Source organism: Sapajus apella, unplaced genomic scaffold, assembly GCF_009761245.1.
Source record: "Sapajus apella isolate SASKATOON/1434 unplaced genomic scaffold, GSC_monkey_1.0 scaffold100, whole genome shotgun sequence".
Classification (NCBI taxonomy): Eukaryota; Metazoa; Chordata; class Mammalia; order Primates; family Cebidae; genus Sapajus; species Sapajus apella.
In genome coordinates this window covers 872,871-898,956 of record NW_022437040.1, presented here as the reverse complement: position 1 = coordinate 898,956, position 26,086 = coordinate 872,871, and the positions used below count along the sequence as shown (strand labels likewise).

Here is a 26,086-nt window from a genome sequence, read left to right as displayed (position 1 = left end):
AAGGAAGGAAGGAAGGAAGGAAGGAAGGAAGGAAGGAAGGAAGGAAGGAAGGAAGGAAGGAAGGGAGAAGGAAGACAAGAGATGGCGATTAGGAGCAAGTTAGTTTTGAAATTTGTCCCTGGTCATTTTTGTTAATACGCTGTAGAGCCTTTCTTTAATGACTTTTCCATTTGAATTATAGTATCTACCCTCAGCAGTACCAAATTGTAGAACTTTATAACAAAGAAATGAAAAAGAGCAGTTTACTGATAAAAGAATTCCATTTTGTGCTGTCCATGTTCCTTCATAAGCCTTGGGTGACAAAGGTAAGCATAGAGCAACATCCCCAAAGGAATATGCTTCTTAAGAAGTTCTTGGAAAGAGATCATGGGTGCTTTGTTTAAAATGTCAATGTCTACAAGGTGGTCTGGGATTTTTTTCTCCTCATATTACCCTTCTGGATGTTGTACATTTTTAAATTTTAATATTTTGAACTCAGTTGCATTCAACCACCAGAAAATAGGGGCAGATATTTTACATGTGTGTAAAATTTCGTTGAAAGTAACCATTGAAATGATTAATGGGAATTAAACAGAAATGCCATTAGGCAATTTTAAGTTTCTAACAACCTGCATGTACAGTGTCTTCTTTATTCATGATACCATAATACTTATTATGTGATTAAATACATTTTTATAATTTACCAAAATAATCATACTTATCTTCTTTTTCTCCTTCCTGCAGAGAGACAGCCACAGAGTTAGCTGGGAGTCTACCAAGGTGAGTACGATGGCTTTGCTTATTTTATACCTGATTTCTTATGTACACAAAAAGAAGTACTGTGTCATGTCCTCTGTAAGAGGTCTTCTCATTTTGTCTTCCTCATGTCACATTTTGATGCCTCACACATCACTATGTAAATGCCAAAAATTATGCATGAATCACATATATGTGATGTAATCAAGAAGTAACGAGGCTCAGGTTCATAAATGACTTAGAGAGATTATTCACATTCCTTTGAAGTCATATGGTATATTTGGAGATGCATATATGAGCTAGATATGCCATAGATACACAAGCTGCTTCCTTTATTATGTTCATGGGAATTGGCAATCAAAAAACATCTTGGTTTTTTCTTCAATATATTCATTATTGTTACTGTATTCAGGGACTTAGAGATTATGAAAGAATCCTGAGCATCCCCTGAAGAGCTCACATCATAGTATTGATGGTATTAAGTGCAGTGGAATTCTCATTGTCATCAAAATAAATACTTAGTAATATTATATCAGAGAAAAAAATTAATGTGTAATTGATCAATTTGTTTTATATGTAATTTATCAATGTGTTTTACATGTTTTTGACTTTTATGTCCATATATTAAATAAGAAATGATTAGTAGAATGCAAATTCTAGACAACTAGCCATCAAGAATGATTACCAGCATTTAATGGAAGGGAGGGAGAAATGGAGAAAAGAAGGAAGGAAGGAGAAAAGGAGGGAAGGAGAGGAAATGGCGGTAAGACTGGGGAATAGGAAGAAAGGAAGGAAGAAGGAAGAGAGGAAGGGAGAGGGGGTGGGGGAGAGAAGACTGGGAGGGAGGGAGGGAGGAAGAAAGTTAGGAAGGGAAGGGGAGGGGGAAGGGAAAGTAATTTAAGAGGTATTTTACTGTGCATTACATATATCTAGAATCTCTCTTGGGCACCAAGGATCATGTCTTCTTTTTTTGTGTGTTGTTTTTTGTTTGTTTCATTTTGTTTTGTTTTGTTTTTTGAGACAAAATCTCACACTGTCACCCAGGCTGAAGTATAGTGGCCCAATCTAGGTTCACTCCACCCTCTGCCTCCAGGATTCAAGTGATTCTCCTGCCTCAGCCTCCTGAGTAGCTGGGATTATAGGAGAGTGCCACCATGCTTGGCTAATTTTTATATTTTTAGTAGAGACAGGGTTTTGTCTTGTTGCCCAAGCTGGTCTTGAATTCCTGACAGGTGATTCACCGGTCTCCGCCTCCCAAAATGCTGGGATTACAAGCATGAGCCACTGTGCCTGGCCAGATATTTCTTTGTTTTTTGTTTATTTGTTTATTTGTTTTTTGAGGCAAAGTCTCCTTCTGTTGCCCAGGCTGGAGTGCAGTGGAGTGATCTCAACTCACTGCAACCTCCCCTTTGGGTTCAAGGGATTCTTCTGTATCAGCCTCCCAAGTAGCTGGGATTACAGGCGTGTACCACCATGCGTGGCTAATTTTTGTATTTTTAGGAGAGACGAGGTTTCACCATACTAGCTAGGCTGATCTCCAACTCCTGACCTCGGGTGATCTGCCTGCCTTGGCCTCCCAAAGTGCTGGGATTACAGGCCTGAGCCACCACACCCGGCCAGGCCAGATGTTTCTTAAAGAGAGGAGAAACTTACTCATCTAAATGCACAGGAGGCATCAGGAGAAGGGGGAAGGAGGCAGAGTCCCTGAGAAGGTAAGAGGGCACAGGATCCAGGGCACAGACGGGATCAGGCTGAGAAGAGAGCCCAGGCTTCCATTTGAACAAGGATGGGAGCAGGAAAGGCGTGTGTGCATTCACAGCAGTGTGTGGGACTGGGGACATCAGGGAATCTTAGACATTCAGCCTAAGCATGGATGGGATTAGGGGGCATGAGCCACCACACCTGACCCATGCCTTAGTTTTTGAAGGTACTCGATAACCATGTGTGAATGTATTAATAGCTCCTGGAAACATAGTATTGCCTAGAAACTGTTGGAGATACAAATCAAGAGAATCTCAAGAACAGGAAAAGCAGAGTGAGCACATTGTCATGAACAGCACTGGAGAACAGGGGAAAGTACAAATTGTAGCCATCTGTTACCGGAGATAAGCACATTTGGTTGCTTTTTTTATGTAAAGAAAATCTTTGCTTATAGGATCATGATTAATATTGCCAAAAAAACTGTTTACTGTGATCCAAATATTTAAATTACTGTATGTCTTCATTCTTTGGATAACGTCCCAAAGAAACATTTCAGCCGTGTGCCTGTTTTCAGGGTTAAAACTGTCTGCGTATTCTAGTCTGAGTTTGTTTGTCTTTGTGCTTTCACTCTGGAAAAAAGTCCACCCTGAAGACCCGAGCATCCCATCGTGTGTGGGGAGAGAGATTGTTGTGTGTCTACCCATGTTTGTGCTGAGGAAGTTAATCCTGATATAATGGAATGAGGAATGACTTCCAAACTTTCATAGAGCAGCTAAGGAGCAGACCACCTCTCTGTTATCAGGAGACACCCACTCTGTGCTGTAATCACACAGATGAAAATTACTCAGATGTCTGAGAAATCTGCATGGGCGCCCGGGACTCTATTAAGGAGCGCCGTACTTTGAATACCAAGCAGCAATGCCTATATTCCCCAGGAATGATCTGTTGTAGCTAGCTTATTACTCCAGGGAGAGGCTGTTCTCTTCTTAAGTTTGGTGGGTGGTATTTTGGTCATGAGCCGACTTATTTTTCTTCAGAAATTTTTGTTATTCTGATGTCGAGTCATGTTGAAAATAAACAACATGCCAGCATTCCCATTCTAACTGCAATTTGCAGTCACTGTACTGCCTGGCAATAAAGGAGTGAGAAATAATATGTAAGTGATTTCTCAACTGTGCTTGTAATGTAGTCTCAGGTATTCTTTTGGCTTCTCCAGGGGCAGTTTGAGACAGAGCCATTGACAAGAATTTGCCTTCCCCATTAACATGAAGTAATGTGATTATTTGATGATGCATCCTTCCCTTGTGTCCAGATGATTTCTTTTGCAAGTGTTCGTTTGTTTGTACAGTCTCATAGAATTCCATCAGTTTTTATAGCTTTTGGCCTCTTTTTCAAATTTCTTCAGCCTGTCATGGAGAATGTGCAAATTAACCCCAAAATACCTCGGTGCTATGGAAAACAAAGCACCTGTAGTTATTTTGTTTGTTGGTAGGCTAATGATTAGTGGAATAAGGCACTTTGAGTTTTTTCTACTTTTAGTCATAAAAGCATGCTTACGCTGCTAGGAAAAATGGAAAATTGCAATTCAGACAACGGCTAACTAGTGATATGTGGCTGGGAAGGAAGTCGGTGGCATTTGAGAACAGTTTTATGGTTTGGTTTTCATTGGCTATGACTGTCTTGAAATGTTCCAAAAGGCCATTTACACTGGTTGCGTAAGGGTAGAATATTTCCACTTTAATTGCCTTACATGGCATTAATTTAAAGTACCCTGGCCACTGGTGGATAATATTCTGTGAAAATGTGTGCATCCTGTAGCAGTGGATTGCATCTGGGTAGTTAAAAATGCTTTGAAGTCGAAATGAGATATGTACCTAAGGTGCTTGAACAGGCACTAGGTTTGTTTTTCATTACTAATGATAACCTAAATGTGTTTTTGAATTCTTGCCACTGCTGAAATTAAAGCCTGGTAATAATATGTCACCAGAAAAAAATTAGATTATATGAACAACATGCACTGAGCATTGTAATTATATTATAAATATTAAAACCAATGATCTTGTTGGGATTAAAACAAATATTTAAACTGGCTACACGTACTATTCATGCCCATCTCTTTATCTTGAAGTGTCCCAGGAACGGGATGTATGGTTCCATTTCTTGAACTGCCAAAATGATCATTTTCAATCTTATAAATGACTCCTTGCTTTTATTTTTGCTTGTAGCAAAGGACAGCTTAGCAATCTGAGCAATTTTGTTCCCCATTACGATCATGTTTTTCAAGATCTGGTTTTTAGGTTGAAGGGTGTTGCGTTTTGGTAGATGTGTTTTAATTAAATCATAGTGAAACCCCACTTGTTCACATGGAATGGGGTTTCAATATAAAAGCCTATAAAGGAGAAATTTTTATTATATCAACAGAGGTTTTATCATAATCATGCACTATGAGCTTCTGTTTTTGAAAAAAAAGGAGCATTTTAATTCCTTGTTAACATAGTCCACTGTTATTCAACATAAACTAAACAGTTTAGAAAATAAAGGGATATAATAGACCTTAATAGAAGAATCTTAAGTACTACAGTAGAGATTCCCATGCTGGTTCTTATACACAACACCAAAAAGTCAGGATGTTCTTTGAGGACCATGAAGTATTGGTAAATGAAGCTTAAAGTAATTCAGTATATAAATTACATGTCGTCTTGTACTAGATTTTAGTATAAACCAGTGGAAAGCAGAGGCCAATGGTTAAAGTAAATTTATGAAAGAAAAGTTTAGATTTTTCTCTTACATATTAATCCAGTAGCTTGATGTCTTTGTTTTTTGCCTTCTGTGAGGGGGTTAGGAAGCATAATTTAATCTAAGCAACTGGGGAACCCCAATCCTGAGAACACTAGCATACACCATAGGATTACTGTTTGATAGCCTTTACCAAGAAGACAGAACTGCCTGGTTCATGAGACTGTCAGAGGCAGAAGCCATTATACTGCAGCTCTGTCTGTGAAATTCTGGTCTTAAGTCACAGGTTTTTGTTATCTGAAATTTTAACCGAACAGACTCTGTTTATGGAAGAGCAAGACTGACGTCTCTTATTGACCGTATTTATCAGTCGTGGAGGTGATGGATCAGGTGGCATCAGGCAGAAACAGTGAGAGCAAAGAGAATTCAGATAATCTCTGAGAGATCACCTTTGGTAGGCGGAGGAGGGCTTTGGTAGGAATCACAACTTCCTGTTTCTCATTGTCCTCAGTACACAATGCCATCTTCTGAAAGACCTTCAGAAATTAGGAGATAAATATGCTGGTACCTCCAGGCCAACCTCTTACTGAGTCATCAAGAGCCGATGGATGGACACCTCCTGTCTTCTTTATCATCCCTCAGAAGCAGCGTCTCCCCCAGCTCTCTTGGGGCCCATGCCTGGTGCTGTTCAGTATTGATGCAGTTCATTCTCTATCATTAATTCAACCAAGATATAGCACACGCTAAGTATATGTGAAGCATGGTTGTAGGCTCTGTGGGAGAGACAGGACACCATCTCCTCTCTGAAGTAGTTCGGTGCAGTGAAGAAGGTAGTGATCATCCCAGTGCTATGGGGAAGTGCTGAAGCCACAAGAGAAGTAGGAAAACATCAAAGAAAACAAAAAGCCCAAAGGATTTCAGCAGCGAGATGGGGTAGTTCTGGTTGGAGGAAGTAAGGACAGCATCTTTTTTTTTTTCCATTTATTTATTTTATTGCATTTTAGGTTTCAGGGAACATGTGAAGAACATGCAAGGTTGTTGCATAGGTACACACGTGGCAGTGTGATTTGCTGCCTTCCTCCCCATCACCTACATCTGGCATCTCTCCCCTTGCTAACTCTCCCCAACTCCCCAACCCCACCGTCCCTCCCCTATTTCCCCCCAACTGACCCCAGTGTGTAGTGCTCCCCTCCCTGTGTCCATGTGTTCTCATTGTTCAACACCCGCCTATGAGTGAGAACACATGGTGTTTGATCTTCTGCTCTTCTGTCAATTTGCTGAGAATGATGGTTTCCAGGTTCATCCGTGTCCCTACAAAGGACCCAAACTCATCATTTTTGATGGCTGCATAATATTCCATGGTGTTTATGTGCCACATTTTCCCTGAAGGACAGCATCTTGAACCAACCTTCTGAGCAGGACTGGAGTGGGTGGGTCAGAGTGGGTGAGCACATGGCAGGGGATAGCCCATAGAGTCCCCAGGACTTGCAACCCTCCACAGCCTCTTCTTTCAGACTCACTACTCGGCTCACAATGTAAAACAAACCCACTGGCCTAAGTGGCTGGTTTCTGTACCTTTCACAGCCCAGCTTTCTACTCCTAGCGTCCAGCCATCGTACAGCACCCAGACTCTGCGGTCACAGCTGCAGGTGGTGAGATGTGCTCTCTCTTCCTCCCTGCTACAGCCCCCACCTCCCAACCTTTTACAATGCATCTCCCACTCATAGCCTGTGACTGAATTCTTTCCTGCACAAACCTTTCTCTTACGATGTCCTTCTTTATCATTTTTCTCAGGTTGAATCCATTGAAAAGACTCTGTAGTTACAGCATGCTAAAAATGCAGGTTGAGTTTGTAGTTATGGTTCAAGAGGTCAGAGAAGGCTCAGGGTGAATTCAGAGAATCTGTGTTCTGAATGTGTCTCCCAGAATTGCTGTTTTAGAAACCTAATCCCTGATGTAACTATAAGGAGGTGGGAATGAATGGGAGGTGGTAAGGCCATGAGGGCTCTGACCTCATGAGCGGATCAATGCCGCTGTAAAAAGGGCTTGTGGAGGCAGATTCACTGCCTTTCTCGCTCTTCTGCCACCTGAGGATGCAATGTTTGCCTTCCCTTGTGCTTCTGCTGTCTGCCATGTGAGGATACTGTAAGAAGGCTCACACCAGATGTTGGTGCTTTGAGCTTGGAATTCCCAGCCTCCAGAACTGTGAGAAATAAATCTCTGTTCTTTGTAAATTACTCAGTCTGTGTGATCCTGTTGTAACAGTACAAAATGGACTACAGCCAGCACCCTGGTACACCCACTGCCATCTTCATCATGTTGATATGGCGTGCCTCATGTCCACAGTTCCTCCAGCCATCACATGGAGACCACATCCGATTTATTCCATGGGACTGTTTTTTAAGGCAGGAGTCCCTTTTCTATGCCTAATCCTTTAGGGAGGGGACATTGGGTTTCTGGTATTCTTAGCCTTTGGAAGGGGAGAGCTGTTCTGTCAGCAAGGAGAAAGGTAGGAGTCGGGGTAAGGGGAGGATGGATTGTAAGTACTTAATGAATGGCATCCATGCCAGGCAGGCACTCTTCTTCTCCATCTGGGTAAATCCAATGGCCATTTAGCTGTGATCTTACTTAGCCTCTCAGTTGCATTCAACCTAGGGACAACTTCCTCCTCCACGAAGTGCTCTCTTAGTCGCAGAGACATCAAGCCCTCCAGGTTTCCCTCCTCTCTTGCTGACCATTCTTCATCAGTCTTCTGTTATTCCTTGCCAGCTTGACTGAACCCTGCAGGGTGAAGTGCCCCAGGGTGCCCTGGGCATTGCCTGTTCCCTTATGGGGAGGAAGTGGAGAGAGATTTTATCCAGCTCCATGATTTTAAAGATCATCTTTATGCAGATGGTTCTCATTTGTAGATCTCCAGCCTTGACTTCTTCCTTGAGCTTCAAAGCTGAATATCCAGCCGCTAATCTGACTCTCTGCTTGGAAGCATAACCTTAAACTTGCTGTGGCCAGAAAAAAAAACTCTTGAATCCTACCTCAACCCAACTTATCATCATGCATTCAATGTTTAAGGAGAACGTAGGGTCATTTCTTATAGAAAAGAACCTTTTTCTGTTCTCAGACTTAGCAGATAACTTATTGGCTCAACCTCTAAAATGTATCATTATTGTTTTTTTTTTTTTTTTTTTTTGAAATGGGTCTCACTCTGTTGCCTAAATGGGAGTTCAGTGGCATGATCATAGCACACTGCAGTCTCAAACACCTGGTATCAAGTGATCCTCCTACCTCAGCCTCCCAAATAGCTGGGACTACAGGTGTGCACCACCACAATGGGCTAATTTTGAACATTTTTTGTGGAGATACAGTCTTGGTATGTTACCCAAGCTGACCTTGAACTTCTGGCCTCAAGCAACCTTCCCATCTTGGCCTCCCAAAATGCTGGGATTACAGGCATGAGGTACCATGGCCAGCCTAAAATTTATCTTCAATTTGTCTGCTTTCTCTGTCTCTTTCCAAACCACTGTAAACTCCCACATGAACTGTTAAATGGCCTTCTAAATGGTCCTTTCCACTTCCTCTTTTACAATTCATTCTCCATGGAGAAGTTCAAATAATCTCTGAAAAGTCATTAATCAAAACATTATTTTTTCCATAAAATCATGCAAGAGTGTCCTATTGCTTAGAATAAAATCAGTGCAGTCTACTTTTGTTCCCAGGGCTGCTGTAGTCTATCTCTGCAGCCTCATCACCTGCTACTTTTTCTCTCATTTATTTTGTCTCTAACACACTGCCCTTTCTCCCTCTTACTTCCACAGAAAGTCCTCCTTTGACCACCCTATTAAGTAACCCCCCAGCACACTTCCTGTTACATCGCCATATTTATTGTAATGATCTTTTTTTTATTTGTTAATTTATTTACTATCTGTTCTCTTCCCCTTGGCTCCAGAACAATGTCTCCCTTGCCTGTCTGGTTTATTCCTCCATTTGTAGCCCCCAGGACAGAACTGGCAATCAATAAATGTTTGTTGAATGACTGTATGACCCCCCCATTTCAGAGATAAGAAAACTGAAATCTGGTCTTTGCACATGTTCCTTTTTCTATTTGGAAGCTCCGTGTCATCTCTCTACTCTTTTTCTCTCCTACCAAACTCTCTACCACCTGTTCTTGATCCCCATTTGATAACTGCAGCCTGCAGACCAAATCTGGGTGGTTGCCTGTGCTTATAAATAATATTTTTTGAACACAGCCATAACATCTATTTATCTGTTGTCTATACCGTTTTTGTGCTACAACAATACAGTTGAGTAGTTGTGGCAGAGATGGTATAGCCCCCAAGCTGGAAATATTTACTGTTTACTTTTATAGAAAGGTTTGTTGACCACTGTTCTAGATACATCCGAGGTTTCTTTGATACCTTCTCTGCCCTAAAGAGCTTTATGTTCCTTCTCTTAGTTCCCAACGACCCCAGTTTCAACCCCTATGCTAGCATCCATATCCCCCAATGATATAATTGACTGGAAGACTTTTACACCTTCTCCACTAAGTGGGAAACACACCAAAATCCTATTACTATTCATTGTTTGTCCCCAATGCCTAGCAGTGCCTAGAACATAGTAGGCACTGAATAAATATTTGCATAAGTGTTTGACCGTCTGAACAGATGTTTAAATGAATTAATAAGTGTTTGAATGGATTAATAAATGTTTGAATGAATGAACAAATGTTTGAATTGGGAAGGGAGGGAGGAAGGATTGAGGAAACCTTCTCCTAAAGAACCAGGGGTAGACAAGATGTATGATTTCTGCCTTCTCTCTCCCCTTTCACCTTTCTCACCCTTCTCACTGCTCCGTAGACTTTGCCACCTGGAAAAAATCATCTAATTGGCTGGAAAGTTATTAACCTAAATTTGGCTGTTGCCAAGCTGCACAGAGCTGTTGCTGTTGAGGCCATATTAACATGGAGGCTAAGAGATTGGGCTTTGGGCTCAGAAATGCTTGAATCTTGTGTCTGCCATTTCTTAGTCATGTGACCTTAAGCAAGTTATTAAAGTTAATATCTCTGCCTCGGTTTTTCATTTATAACATTGGAAGAATTATGATACCCATCTCACAGTGTCACTGTGTGGAGATAACCCATGTAAAGTATTTAGCTCAGTGCCTGCCACACAGCAATCAATACATGGTGGCTATTATCTTAGCTCACTGAAAGACAGGAATATGCGAATTGTTTTACCAACACTTAGGTGTGTTCAAATCTAAGAGAAGATGCTATATTACATTATAAGGAGCAGCCCAGGGAAGCAATTTAGTGCATATGATGTAGAGCCAAACTCCAGCCTGTGTTAAAATCCCAATTCAGCCACTTACTCATTCTTTGACCTTGTGCAAGTTTCTTCACCTCTGTCTGCCTCATTTTCTTCATCTGTAAAATGGATAATAATAGGGCCAACTGTTCTGAGAACTAAGAGAAATGATCCATGTAAAATGCTTAAAACAGTGTTTGCTGATTATCTTATAAGGAAATTAAGGTTGCATGTCAGTTGAAATTTGGGGTGGAGATGAGACAGCATCAAGTCATGGGCCATATAATCCTCTAATTCAGATTTTAATTATGCAATGCCTAGATTGTTGCCTTGCTATGAATTATTGTTGCTGATTTAAAAGAGAATACCCAAAGCATTAAATGTGAAAGTCCCTTGACCTTGCTATAATACATGAAAATAACAATAACCTAAAGAAAGTATATATGCAAAGACTGTCCACCTGTCACGGGCATCTCCATGGGAAATGTGGTGTTTCTTTACAGATGTGTATAAGAATCCATAGTGACTGAATTAAATTACACTTGTTTTATAGTATAGTGTTCTGATGTGAAATAGACTATCAAAGGAATGATCTTTACAAGGAAAACTTTAGAATATTGTTAACTTACTCACTGCATGACCTATTTAGACTTCTCAGATTCTTCTTGTAGTAGACTGCATAATTAAATTTTAAATGGAACATGATAAAGAAATTATACTGGTGATCTCCAGAGATTTGGATACCCTATTTGGCTCTTTATAAGAGTATAGCAAAGACATACTTTAAAATTTAATAAAGGCCTGCCCTATTTTTTTTTCCTTTTAGATTTTCCTTATCTGCTCCATAATTCAAAGCTATGTTGCATGATCCACAAGTGTTTCCTGAAATAAATGATCAAAATAAAAATTCTTTAAAGCACATTTATTCCAATTTGAGAATTTCATTATTTGTGCATGAGAGCTTTTGTGCAGCAGAAGAACTCCTTTAAGATAAAACTTGCCATTTCTGGATTTGTCACTATAGAGAATTGGAACTTTATTTATTCTGTTTGTGGAGGCATTCATATCTTCAGAGTTTATAGAGCAAAAGGGTAGAAAATGGTTTCCATGTAAGATACAATTTTGCAGTTAGAATTCCTCATTTGCTATGTAAAAGTTGCTTGTCCCTTGGGTGAATAATTTTGTTTCATAACCTTTTGCCATTAATTTTCTTCTGTATTTAAAGGGGCATTGCCAAGATATAAAAACGTTATATGTTAAATATAATATTCTCATCTTTACTTAATAGCCTTTTGTAGTATAAAGCACACCCATGTTAGTTAAAAAGCCTTTCTTAATCCTCTAAAGGATTTCAGATTTTGCTGTCCAATGAGTTTTGACAAAAACAAATCAGGCTGGAGAGTTTCTGTCCCTGCCCAAGGTTGGTTTGCTTTTTATACCTTCTTCAATATTGGCTTTCACTGATGTTTGGGATTGTCAAGCTACAAAGAAAATATAAATTAATAAAATTTATTCCTCTTGTATACATAGATAGTTTTAAACCTTGTAAACCTTTCTTTTCAGATTAGGTTTTGTAGATGTTTCTATTACGTATTTTCCTTTTCCTTGTTTCTGGCAAATACCAGTCTTCCTTTTGGACCCAAACCACTCAAGCATCCTATATTGTGTTCATTTTTCAAATAAGCAACATTAGACTCACAAAGCACTATATAAAACCAAGCTGAGGCAGTGACATGAGCCAACAAAGAAAATAAATTCCCCATTAGGCCTGACTATTCATCCTTAAACCTCTGTTTCTCATGCTGGCTGGGGGTGGAGGGTGTAACTTTAAGAAGTAACGCCAAGCTCCACAAAGGATTCTAAAGAGAAACTCATATTGGAAACATGATTATCTAGTGGGTAAGTGGAAACTCTGTTTACCACCACAGTACAGCATTTGAGACCCTCCCTCAACCAGGTTCCAACCTGTGGAACTCAGGCTAGCATTAACATAGTGACACCTGGTGGCTCCTAATTTATTACTGGCCACCATGGCACGGCTTCCAAAATAAAGGATATTCATTTCTAAATTAGGCTTTCAATGTAATAGGTTTCTGCAGATGGTTTACAAGTTTTAGAAATATGTATCTAATTAATAATGGAGACGCTCATGGACACCACAATGAAACCTTAAAATGAATCTCTTGATGATAGCAGTATATTAGTCTTTTCACTCGCTGCCAATAAAGGCATACCCATGACTGGGTAATTTATAAAGAAAATAGGTTTAATGGACTCACAGTTCCACGTGGCTGGGGAGGCCTCACGACGACGGCAGAAGGTGAATGAGGAGCAAAGACACATCTTCCATGATCCAGGCAAGAGAACATGTGCAGGGGAACTGCCATTTATGAAACCATCAGCTCTTATGAGTCTTATTCACTATCATGAGAACAGCATGGGAAAGACCTGCCCTCATGATTCAGTTATCTCCCACCAGGTCCCTCCCACAACATGTGGGAATTCAAGATGACATCTGGGTGGGGACACAGCCAAATCATATCAGGCAATATCATTACCAATGACATCATTGATCAAGGAAATATATGAGGTTCTATGGGCGATACAGATACAATGATCCCTGCCCTTAAGAACCGAAAGATTCTTCTAAAAAAAAATCAAACTCATAGAAGCAGAGTAGCATGGGCTGGACAAGGGATGTGGTGGGGAGTGAGGAGATGTTGGTCAAAGGGTTCAGAGTTTTGTTGGACAGGAGGAATAACTTTGGGAGATCTATTGTACAGCATGGTGACTGTAGTTAATGTATGTATACTGGAATATTGCTAAGAGAGTAGGTTTCAAATGTTCTCATTACAAAAAAAGATCAGTATGTGAAGTGATAGATATTTATTTGATTTAATCATTCCACAGCGTATGTATATGTACATCAAGACATCACAGTGTACCCCATAAATATGGGCAAGTTTTACCTTATCAATTAAAAATTAAGCTAATAAATTAATTAAATAAAAGAACAAAACCAAATGGTTCTAAAAGTAGGAATCAATTTTAGTAGGAGAAATCATGTTCTTTCTTAGCACAATATCCCTCACAAGATAAAGTAAAATATAAATATATATACATAGTGTGTACATCAAGTAATATATACCTGAACCAAACAGTTAAGTGCAGAGGAGAGAGAACATTTTTCATATGGCAATTGAAAAAATACCACATTGCAGTGAATATCCCTTCTGCAAAGAGAAAGGGAAAAAATAAAGCAAAGTGCAAGGAATGTAGAGTGTCCTGAAATGGAGAACCAGCCAGCTGGTTTCACCCAGATGGTTTATTAAGAGAATAATGAAATTTGAATTAGAGAAGTGAGTAGAAGCCAGATTGCAAAGCTTTAGAATGATAGAAGTAGTTTACTTTTTAAAAAATTGACACAAGGCCAGGCACAGTGGTTCATGCCTGTAATTCAGCACTTTGGGAGGTTAAGGCAGGAAGAATACTTGAGCCCAGGAGTTCAAGATCAGCCTGGGCAACATAGCAAAACCAAGTCTTTAAAAATATAATAATAATAATAATAATAATACAAAAAAATAGCCAGGCATGGTGGCACATGCCTGTAGTTCCAGCTACTCAGGAGGCTAAGGTGGGAGGATTGCTTGAGCCCAGGAGGTTGAGGCTGTGGTGAGTCAGGATGGCGCCACTACACTCCAGCCTAGATGACAGATTGAGACCATATATAAAATTTTTTGACACATAGTAATTATGCATATTTATAAGATACAGTGTGATATTTCTATACCTGAATACATTGTGCAAAAATCAAGTCAGGGTATTCAGCATATCTGTCATCTCATATAATTATCATTTCTTTGTAATGAGAACATTTAAAATTATCTATTTTGAAATATATAACATGCATTATAATTTTCTATTTAATATTGTAACCAGTCACCCTACTATGCAATAGAACAGCAGAACTTAGTATCTAACAGTAACTCTATAGCCATTGATCATCTCTCCCAATGCCCCCCTCTCATCCCCACCCCAGCCAATCCTCTGGTAGCCACCATTCTATTCCCTACTTCTATCATATCAACTTCTTTAGGTTCCATCTATGAGTGAGGTGATATGATACTTGTCTTTCTGTGCCTGGCTTATTTCAGTTAACATAATGTTCTCCAAGTTCATCCATATTGTTGAAAATGACAGATTTTGATTTTTTTATGGCCAAAGAGTATTCTCTTATGTATATATACCACATTTTCTTTATTCGTCTGCAGATGGACGCTTAGGTTGATTCCAACTCTTGGCTATTGTGGATAATGGTGCCGTGAACCTGGGAGTGCAGACACATCCAGAAGTATTGATTTCAGTTCCTTTGCAAATATACCCAGTAGTGGGATTCCTACATCATATGGCAGTTCTATTTCTAGATTTTTAAGAAACCTCCATACTGGTTTCCATAATAGCTATGCTAATGTACATTCCCACAAACAGTATATAAGGCTCTCCTTTCTCCACATCAATGCCAGCATTTGTTATTTTGTGTCTCTTTATTAATAGCCATTTTACTTGGGGTGAGGTGATATCTCTTTGTGGTTTTAATTTCCATTTCCTTGATGATCATTTTGATTTTGATTGGCTTTGTTTTGTTTTCAGTATGCCATTAGGGGCATTTGAACGGGGTTGAAAACATAATTCAAAGAGCATGTTAGCAAGGTGAATCTGATGGGAATCTGCAGAATCTATCACAGTGGGAAGAGCCAGCAGCTTGTAAACTCCTCTAGGAGTGGACCCAAATCTACTCTGCTCACCTTTCTATGCTCAACACCTAGCATAGTGCATCCAGCACACAGTAGGTACTCAAATATGCATCAGATGAACTAATGAGTAAATGGGAGCTAAGTATCTTTCTAAATGGTTGAAGTGAGGATACCAGATGCATGAACTAGACCGATCATTGTACAAACAGAAACAAAATAGTTGATTATAGAAAATATTGGGGAAAGCTAATTGATATTATTTGCTTAAACTCAGGCAATGAAAGAGGGAGCAGTCCACATGATTCTCAAATTTCCAGTTTAGAAATGTCATCGTATCATGAACAGAAACTAGGGATGTCTGGAGGAAGAGGCATTCATTGGAAATACTGAGCTAGAAAGAGGATTGTTTTGTACTGAGTTTGAGAGGGTGAGGGTTGAGGGGCAGTTCTGGATGTAGAACTGGATGTTTGGGCATTTGGTAAGAAAGTATCTTGCACATTGTTTGCACCAAGGTTCATTGGAAGCCATTTTGCACACACAAATGGGTTTTGCAATTGTCTTATCCTAGTGACATTCCCTGCCAAATTAGACACCATGTAAATTTGTTAGAGATTCCTTGAGAACAAATAACATTACTGCAGAGATAAATGCAATACTCAAAAGGATTTTAATTTAATCCTGGTAGTTTACCAGGAGAAAAAGAGAAAAAAGACTTCTCTGGAGTGACTCCATCGTAGACTGTGCTTCTCTTTTGACTGCCCACCTCAATTGCCATTTTTTCCTGACATTCACTATGGAAATTTGGTACACAACGCTGTTAGGGGAGATCTGTTGGCAAGAGAATTGTGTACGCTGCTTGTTCTCATCTGGCCTTTCACATCTTGGTCTGGCATTCCTTGGCTTATTTTGTCTTGTCTGGGGTTTCATCTTCTCTGGGTTCTTGCCTGAAGTCTGGCAGATGACAGTATTCAGCTGAGAAAGTCCTATCCAAATTGAGCTTCCATGATGCAAGAGTTTCTCTTGAATACCAGGGTGAATGGAAACCCAAGCATCATGAAACATTTTAGCTATTTGTTTTGTCACCTTGCTTCAGTGTGGCTTAAGCATCCTACATTAAAATTTCCTATAAAAACGACAAGTTTGTGTCCTTTGTAGGGACATGGATGAATCTGGAAACCATCATTCTCAGCAAATTGATACAAGAACAGAAAATCAAACACTGCATGTTCTCACTCATAGGCGGGTGTTGAACAATGAGAACACATAGACACAGGGAGGGGAGCATCACAAACTGGGGTCTGTTGGGGGGGGGCTAGGGGAGGGACAGTGGGAGGTGGGGAGGTTGGTGAGAGATAACTTGGGGAGAAATGCCAGATATAGGTGACGGGGGGATGGAGGCAGCAAACCACCTTGCCATGTATATGCCTGTGCAACAATCCTGCATGATCTGTACATGTACCCCAGAACCTAAAGTACAATAAAAAAAAAGAACAAAGATGAGTTTGAGACAGTGCTTTGAGACAAATTTAGGCATAGCAGGTAAGGGAAAATAGGTCATACAGTAGCTGGTAGCTAATATGGCCTATCATCCCAAGGGTTGTTGAGCCATGAGGATTCCACATTCTGTTTGTTAATATGTGTGGCCACTTAAACATCATACATGGATGCCTGGGAGGTTAAAAAAAGATATGTTCCCATTTCTAGCAAAAATAAAGAACAATTGTACTTTATAATTGGGAAATGAAACGCTGCAGAAGGAATTAAGTCCTGGAAAGCAGATGGTGTCACATTGGTTTTTAGGAATTCTCATAATCCAGTTGTCCTGCAAATATTTTTTATATTCTTCATTCTTTCTGTCTTCCACTCTCTCATTAGATTCTGTCCCTTGTCTGATACACATGTGCCTTGCAGTTGACTTTTGTAATGTGGAAAGAAACCATAAGTCCTTGGATCGTGCCGATAATCCCAACATTTTGGGAGGGTGAGGCCGGTGATCTCCTGAGGTCAGGAGCTCAAGACAAGCCTGGCCAACATGGTGAAACCCTGTCTCTACTAAAAATACCACACACACAAAAAAAATTAGCCAAGCGTAGTGGTGCACACCTATAGTCCCAGCTACTCAGGAGGCTGAGGCACAAGAATCGCTTAAACCCAGGAGGCAGAGGTTGTAGTGAGCCAAGATTGCACCACTGCACTCCAGCCTGAGCAACAGAGTAGGACTCCATCTCAAAGAAAAAAAAAAAAAAAAGAGAGAGAGATAGAGAAAAGAAAGAAACAATAAGTCCCTGCAGAGGTGAAAAAGAAGATAAAGAAATGGTTACTTTCAGTGGAGCAATAATCACATTTTGACATAAAGATCGTCTAACATCACAAAGTAATCTGCATAATTGTGCAAAAATTCTCATGTTATGTGACTGTTCTCCCTGCAGTATACACTCAGCCTGTTATTTTTTGTATCTAGTATCCTAGAACCTTAAGCTCCTTGGAACCTGTTTTGCATCATCCCCTTGTTCTATAGATGAATAGAATGACGATCAGACAGTCGAAGGCAAGTCCTCATGTCCACTCTCTGTGGGATCACTGGACAAGCTGACATTTGCTTGGGGTGGATGGAGTGCAGTTATCATTTCAGGGCCCGATCTTGGGGCAGAAGAGTCAGGAACCCTTTTAACTACTTTCTGTCTGTCTGTACCTTTTCCTGCCAATTCTTTTTTTTTTTTTTTTCCATTTATTTATTTTATTGCATTTTAGGTTTCAGGGAACATGTGAAGAACATGCAAGGTTGTTGCATAGGTGCACATGTGGCAGTGTGATTTGCTGCCTTCCTCCCCATCACCTACATCTGGCATTTCTCCCCTTGCTATCTCTCCCCAGCTCCCCATCCCCCACCGTCCCTCCCCTATTTCCCCCCAACTGACCCCAGTGTGTAGTGCTCCCCTCCCTGTGTCCATGTGTTCTCATTGTTCAACACCCGCCTATGAGTGAGAACATGCGATGTTTGATCTTCTGCTCTTCTGTCAGTTTGCTGAGAATGATGGTTTCCAGGTTCATCCATGTCCCTACAAAGGACCCAAACTCATCGTTTTTGATGGCTGCATAATATTCCATAGTGTATATGTGCCACATTTTCCCTCTCCAGTCTATCGTTGATGGGCATTTGGGTTGGTTCCAGGTCTTTGCTATTGTAAACAGTCCTGCCAATTCTTTGGCAATTTGCATCCTCATCCCTGGGGACAAAAAACTTCAGTTCTAGTGTTTTCCATCATAACCTTGTTCTGGTGCTGAAACAAGTAAAAGGAAAGTGCTGAAACAAGTGTCGATGCTGGTGTGTCACAGTGTAGAATGGAGATCCTCAAATTTTGGTGGCCGCAGAAGTGACCTAAGCATTGTGTTTAAGTGCATGTTGTGATTCAGTTGGTCTGTGGTGAAACCTAGAATACTGCATTTCTGACAAGCTCCCTCAGGGCTTCTGATGATTCTGGTCCTCAGACCATCCTTTGAGGAGCAAACGACTACAGAGCCACCAGTCCCATCTTTGACAGAAGTAACCGTCACTTGCCAAGTCTCTCATGCAGAGCTTGAAGAATATGATCCTTAGGCTTTGATTATATCTCAATAAAAATTAATGAATGAATGAATGTGATGTTTTTATTTTACTTTATTACTTTTTTCTTTTTTTCTTTCTTTTTTTTTTTTTTTTTTGATATGGAGTCTCGTCCTGTTGCCCAGGTTGGAGTGCAGTGGTGCAATCTCAGCTCACTGCAACCTCCACCTCCCAGGTTCAAGCTGTTCTTCTGCCTCAGCCTCCCAAGTAGCTGGGATTACAGGCGAGTGCCACCACACCCAGCTGATTTTTATATTTTTAGTAAAGGCAAGGTTTCACCATGTTGGCCAGGCTGGTCTCGAACTCCTGACCTCAGGTGATCTGCCTACCTTGGCCTCCGGTAGGGCTAAGATTACAGGTGTGAACCACTGCACCTGGCCAATTCTACCTTGTGACTGGCTTCTTCCTATTTGCTTTTTGAGAAGATGCTACAAAGCATTTTGGAAACTAACACTGCAGAAGTAATTTCTTTGTTCAAAGTCTGAATTACTATAAAACAGCTGTGGAAGCCTGTGAATTGAAAAGAACTTGATAAAGGCAATATTCTGTTATTGAGCTTAGGATACAGTATCATATGAGCTTAGGATACAATATCAATCAAGATTTGACTTTCAATTCTGAGTTTCTGATGAGTAGCTATAATTGACAGAGTGACAGAAGTTTTTGCATTAGAAAGTGTTTATTTTAGCAATGTGAAGTGTTATTTGTGTCAAATAAATGTTCCTAGATGTTCTCATTCTATATCAGTGGCTGCGGACAGTTTAAGTGGAGGTAGCATGACAGTGAGTGAATGTGTGTGTATATATATATATGTGGAGGGAGAGAAAGAGGGACTATGAATTAGCCATAGTTTTGAAGTTGATTCCTGGAAACTGACATTTATGGACTGCACAGGTGTTATAATTATCTTTGTTTTATTTACTCCATATGAACTGAAAAGTATTACAGAGGCAATATTAATTCTCTACTTTCGACTCTATTCACATTTAGTCTGTCCCCTGCACTAAAGTAAACTGAGGCATCTTAGATATAGAAATCTAATTTGGGATGACTCTAAAGAGATAGAGGGGAGATAGGTAATACTGAATATTCACAATCCAATAATAGAAAACTAATCACTTTAGTGAAAACCCAGCTCTTCTTCATTTTCTAATGGGCATGTGATGTTGATGAAAAATAGCATTCAAGTAAAGTTTACCAAGTAGAATTGGTTTGATTCAAAGTATTATATTAATTTGCAGCATAGGAAATGTTACTTAGATTTAACAAAGAGCTGAACAGAGCAGCCAGTCCAAAAGCCCAAATACCAAAGGATTATCTTTAAATTTAGAGAATGAAAAATGCAAGAGCATTGTATTTTGGGCATCGCATGATAATTCTTTCAGAGACTGTGCCTGGGTTTTCCATGTCCTTCAGATTTCATTTGAATGAACACTTCATGGATTTTTTGTGATGCTGGGGGATATGTTAAAATACCATTGCAAACATGTCAGGAAACTCGGGTTTAGAGGATTCTCAACTTGAATTATTTTAGCATTCTGCTATTTAACTTACTTGGGAGAAAACAGGAGTTGTATGACAATTTGGAGGTCCTTTTCTTTGTCTCCAAAGTTAGTGTGTAGGTTCACTGAATTTCCCCAAAGAAGATCCTGAGACAAGAATTTGAGTCCAAGGACATGAGGGAGGGGGATGTGAGATGGGAATGGGGAGGCCAGCAAAGCATGAGTGTGGGTGGGTTAGTGCCTGGGCAACTCGGGCTCCAGCCGCTTGGGACCTTGTGAAGAACTGCCCCACTGAGAGAGACAGAGAAGCTGTTGTCTTTTCCCATCTGCCCTGTCTCTTCCTGGTTGAAATCATCCCAGGGGCGTTTGCTCTTTGGTACATCTGTCTTTCTCCGTGACTAGGCCAAGCACTCCTGCAGCAGGAAAAGCCCTCTCTGAAAGTCAGAAAGGCTGAGATCCCCAGGCTTCCTGGGGAGGGATCTGCAAGTGACCCTCAGGGGAGGCTGAGGTCATACAGGTTGGGCCCTGACAGTGTCTACTTTATTAGTGTAGCCACTATTGGATCCCCATCACCTGGTCTAGTGGTTGATTATTAGCAAATTCTTTTGTTTTGCTGTGAGACAGAGTCTCTACCTGTCACCCAGGTGGGAGTGCAGTGGTGTAATCTCGGCTCACTGTAACTTCTGCCTCCTGGGTTCAAGCAATTCTCCTGTCTCAGCCTCCCGAGTAGCTGGGACTACAGGCATGAGCCACCACCCCTAGTTAATGTTTATATTTTTAGTAGAGATGAGGTTTCACCATATTGGCCAGGCTGGTCTCAAACTCCTGACCTCAGGGGATCCGCCCACCTTGGCCTCCCAAAGTGCTGGGATTACAGGGGTGAGCCACCATACTCAGCTGATAAGTAGAAAATTCTTAATAAGTGTTTATTCAGTGAAGGGAAGAAGGGAAAAATGAATGACTCAAATAGAATCAGAAAAGCCAGTAATGGCAACATGTCAGGCAGCAACATAGATCAGCGATTAGAGATTGTTTCTGAACTTAGCATTTTACTTCTGAGCTAGGTCCCCAAGCTAATATCTAAATTTTATGCTTGCCAGATTTATTATGCATGTGGAGATGGGGAAAAAAACACAAGAGTTGGCACAAGAGAGCACATAGCTCTGTATGTCAACTACCTTAACTCTAAAGGGTGGCACTTGGGAGAATTACACTTTTGATATCAATAGTTATACCTATTTTATTAATTTTTTTTACAAGATTAACAGTACACTTATCTTTAATTATTCAAGATATATCAGTTCCCAGTGTTCTGGGCAGTTCGCTGTTCTCAATGAATCATGGAAGAACCGTAGATAATCCATGCTAAATCCCACAAAGGCAGCTAACTTGCTCCTTTGTCGTGTGAGGAAAGGAGTAGTGTGGACTGAGGAGTCCAGGTTTGAGGTAAGGACAATGTCCAGCATCCAGACAAAAACGAAAAAATTGCTTTAGTCACTTGGACATGTACAGGTTTCAACAGGCTCCATGTCACACAAATGGCTTTGTTTATATTCTGCTGACATACTTGAATGAAGTGTACAAAATTCAGTAACTCATATGGATATTTTAAATGCATGGCACTAAACATAGAAACATACAGGAATAGCATGGAATTGCTTTCATTTATTATTCTTGTAGTTCTTGTTATGTAGATTGTAACCTGACAGTATGTCTGCCTGGACAAGCATCAATCCAAATGTGTTTGTATGTGTAGTGTATGAAGGACAGGGAGAAGGGTTGCAGAGAGCTGTTCCTTCCCAAAATATGTGTATTTTTGGCTTATTTGCTGGTTTTGATCATCTGCAACTTTTGTAGCAATCACAATTTCTACATGATTCAGTGAATTACCCTGTAGTGCTAATGTAAAACCTCAAAAGGCCATTTCTCTACCAAACATCTCTCTGTAAGTATGCCAACCGTGTTAAAGTCATAACTTACAGTAAGGGTGATCTTTTATCCTCGTCACTGGGTCCTGAGTGATGTTCTTCTAGAGAAACAACACCGGAGGAAAGAGGGCTTACAGAAAAGCAGCACTGAGCATGCAGAAATGGAAAATATCTGCAAAGGGTTAAAAAGTTAGAAATACATATTTCCTGCGAGAAACAAGAGCAGAAGGGCTTGGCAATGATTCCTTTCTCTTTTTCTCCTGGAGGAGTGGGGAAATGTGCTACAGAGACACCATAGCCAACTTGGACCTAGAGTGCTGCAGTATTTTCCAGCCCCCAGTGGCCTGATGCCATCCCCCTCTCCAGGCCTCCCATGACCTTGGAACTGGGTGACAGGCCAGCTACAGAGAGGTGTGGGAATTCAGTCCATAAATACTTGGTTTCTTCTAGCAGGACTCCCAGCTCCTCTTGACAATTTCCTCATACTGATTTATTGATTTAATTTCTGGTTGGCAATGGTGGTAGTTATAAAGTAAATTTACCCCAGGAAAACAAGATATTTTGGGAATTTATTAATGCTAACACTGCACTTGGATCCTGGAGCCACTTTGCATCTGCCCAAATCAGCTAGAGGAAACAACAGCCAAGTGACACCCGGCAGGCAACAACGACTTGCCTCTTCCATTTACTCATTTGGGATGGTAGGAATAGAAGGATAGGCATGCTGCTCTCCTCTTAATAGTTAACCTTAGAAATCAAAAGTCTACCAGGTGCAGTGGCTCATACCTGTAATCCCAGCACTTCAGGAGGCCAAGGTGGCAGAATCACCCAAGGTCAGGAGTTTGAGACAAACCCGGCCAACATGGTGAAACCCCATCTCTACTAAAAACACAAAAATTATCCAGGTGTGGTGCCAAGTGCCTACTGGGGAGGCTGGGGCAGAAGGATCGATTGAACCCAGGAAGTGGAGGTTGCAGTGAGCTGAGATCGGGCCACTGCACTCCAACCTGGGTGAGAGAGTAAGACTCCATCTCAAAAAAAAAAAAAAAAAAAAAGAAAGGAAGAAATGAAAATTTAATAATCTTCCTAACATCATGTTCCTTATCATGCTTGAATTTTGACAATGTAGTTTTCTGTCTTCATTTTGATTTCAGCCTCAGGATAAAACAAATTTTCTTGGATATGAATCTTTTCTACTCTTGGATCATGCAGAAGGGTTAGCTTAGATGCAATATTGGTTATTTGTTTGTGTATAAAAATGATTCCAAAAGTTAGCTGCTTAAAAAAAAACAATCATTTGTTACCTCAGTATGTTGGGGTCAGGTAATTGGGCACAGTTTTGGGGCATTCATGCCTTGCCAGCTCTCACAAAACTGCAGTCAAGGGGGCTGCAATCTCATATGAAAATTTAACTGTGGCTGGATCCACTTTGAAGCTCACTTGTGTGGTTGTTGGAGAATTTCGTTTCTTCTGGGCTGTTGGACTGTGTGTCTTAGTCCCTGGCTTTCTGTTACCTGGGACCGTCCTCACTTCCTTGCTATGTGGGTCTTTCCTTAGGGAAGCTGGCTTCCATTATAGCAAACAAAAGAGAGAATAAGATCAGCCAGCGAGAGGGAAATCACAGTCTTTTCACAACCTAATCTAATGACATTCCATCACTGTGACTGCACTGTCTTCATTATAAATGAGTCATGAGGTTCAGCCCATACTCAAAGGAGGAATTATACAAGGACATGAATACCAAGAGGTAGGGATCACTGGGACCCATTTTAGATGCTTCATACATAGATTTGATTCTAAAATTGCAATATGACGGAGAGTTATTTTTGATGCAATAAATGCTATGTTCTAGGACAAATTCTCAATTATTTGTGGTGATGTGGAGCAATACCTTGAGAGTGAAGACTAAATCATAGAGCCAAGAAAATGTGATGATTAGATCACTATTTATCGGATAATTGGAAACTGTCCCATTATGGCCAAAAAGGAACCAGACTTCAAGCCAAGTGGAAGCTCAGGGCAGGACCCACAAGTTTTGAACAATTTTCCAACAAGCCAGAATGCCCATAGAACTGATGCTTGAGAAACATATTTGTACAATGAGATGCATCTGCTGCCTGTTAACCAACTCCTCTTCCTTGCCCCTCCTGTTGTCCTTCCTGGCGATATAAACCATTAACTTTATTGTTGGGGAGGGGACAGATTCCAGGTTTGTCTCCCATCTCTCCAACTGATGTTACCTGAATAAGGTCTTCTTCCTGGCAATACTCATCTCAGTGATTGGCTTTCTGTGCAGCCAGTGATGAAACCTAGGCTGAACTCCTAGCATTTGGTAAGAGTATCCCTATCAAGCTGCTACCTGTGAGGGACAGAACTCCACATGGGGCTGAAGGAAAAGTGAGTTAGTTGAGCTCTGGAAGGAAAAAGCCATGTGATCCTGAGAGCTGCATTCAGTGAGAGGAGCAGAAGCTCCAGTGCACACTTGTTATAAAGGCAAGCAGATTAGGATAGGGAATCAAAGCCTTAGGAGCTAGCCATGTGCTAGGAAAGGTTGAGATGCTCTAGAAGAACTCTGGAGCTCGAGGCACAACACTGTTCTTGAAGAACTAGCTATATCACCTACCCAAGATTGCTCTCTTTTTTTTTTTTTTTTTTTTTTTTAAGACAGAGTCTTGCTCTGTCACACAGGCTGAAGTGCAGTGGCACAATCTCAGCTCACTGAAACCTCTGCTTCCTGGGTTCAAGCAATTCTCCCACCTCGGTCTCCTGAGTAGCTGGGATTACAGGCACGTGCCACCAAGCCCAGATAATTATTTTTGTATTTTTTAAGTAGATATAGGGTTTTGCCATGTTGACCAGGCTGGTCTCAAACTCCTGACCTCAGGTGATCTGCTCACCTCCGCCTCCCAAAGTGCTGGGATTACAGGCGTGAGCCACTGCACCTGGCCCTAAGATTGCTCTTTATGACTCTGAAACTTGCCCATGTGAAGTAGACCAGCCATGCCTTAAAGCGCATTTCTCTACTCTCACAAGGGAAGGCAAGCTCAGTCCATACTTATTATGAAATAACACAGTAGAAGTCAAGAGTCCATGTTCTTGGATCGGATCTATCTAGGTGTGTGACATTGAGCCTTTTAAGTCACTTTAACTCACTGAGTTTAGGTAACTGATCTGCAGTGTACCTACCCCACTACAAAAAAACTTTACAGACGTTGTAAGTGACTTACATATAGCTAAATCTAGTAGACACTTCAGTGCATATATTACTTGATACCATTGAGCACCCCTGTCTTGAAACACTTCTCCCCTTGGCTGTAGATATATTTTGGGAGTTATTGACAAAATCATTTGACCTGGGGAAATATTTTTCGTGAGAAGAACAGGGAATCTGAACTAGCCCACAGTCATTGCAGGCACTAAGGATCGGGTGAAATTGGTGCCCACAGAAGCAGCATTGGGCTATAAGGGAGGAAGGAAGCCAGGGTGCAGGGGATTTATATGTGAGTTGGAACTGAGCAGCTGTAGGAATTTCATTTAAGAAGCTCGGTTTGAGAGGGGAGAAGAGAGGTAGTGGCAGTGAACGGGACAGAATAAACTTGGGGGGAGGATTCTTTTTCTTGAGTCTCCCTCTGTCATCCAGGTTGGAGTGCAGTGGCGTGATCTCAGCTCACTGCCACCTCCCCCTCCTGGGTTCAAGCAATTCTCATGCCTCAGCCTCCTGAGTAGCTGGGATTATGGGCATGCACACCATGCCTTGCTATATTTTTTCTATTTTTAGTAGAAATGGGTTTTCGCCGTGTTGGCCAGGCTAGTCTCAAACTCCTGA

General features: G+C 40.8%; 1 protein-coding gene across 7 annotated transcripts in view; it reads left to right on the top strand.

Annotated features, from left to right (window-relative positions):
* Positions 1-26,086, top strand: part of CELF2 (CUGBP Elav-like family member 2) — a 641,808-nt gene that overhangs the window by 233,738 nt on the left and 381,984 nt on the right. For all 7 annotated transcript variants that reach the window (XM_032258128.1, XM_032258094.1, XM_032258095.1 and 4 more), the window contains one exon: positions 724-759. Coding sequence is in view for 4 of the 7 variants with exons in the window: in XM_032258094.1 (XP_032113985.1) it covers positions 724-759 (36 nt within the window). In the remaining 3 variants the exon portion in view is untranslated. The remainder of the gene's footprint in view (positions 1-723; positions 760-26,086) is intronic.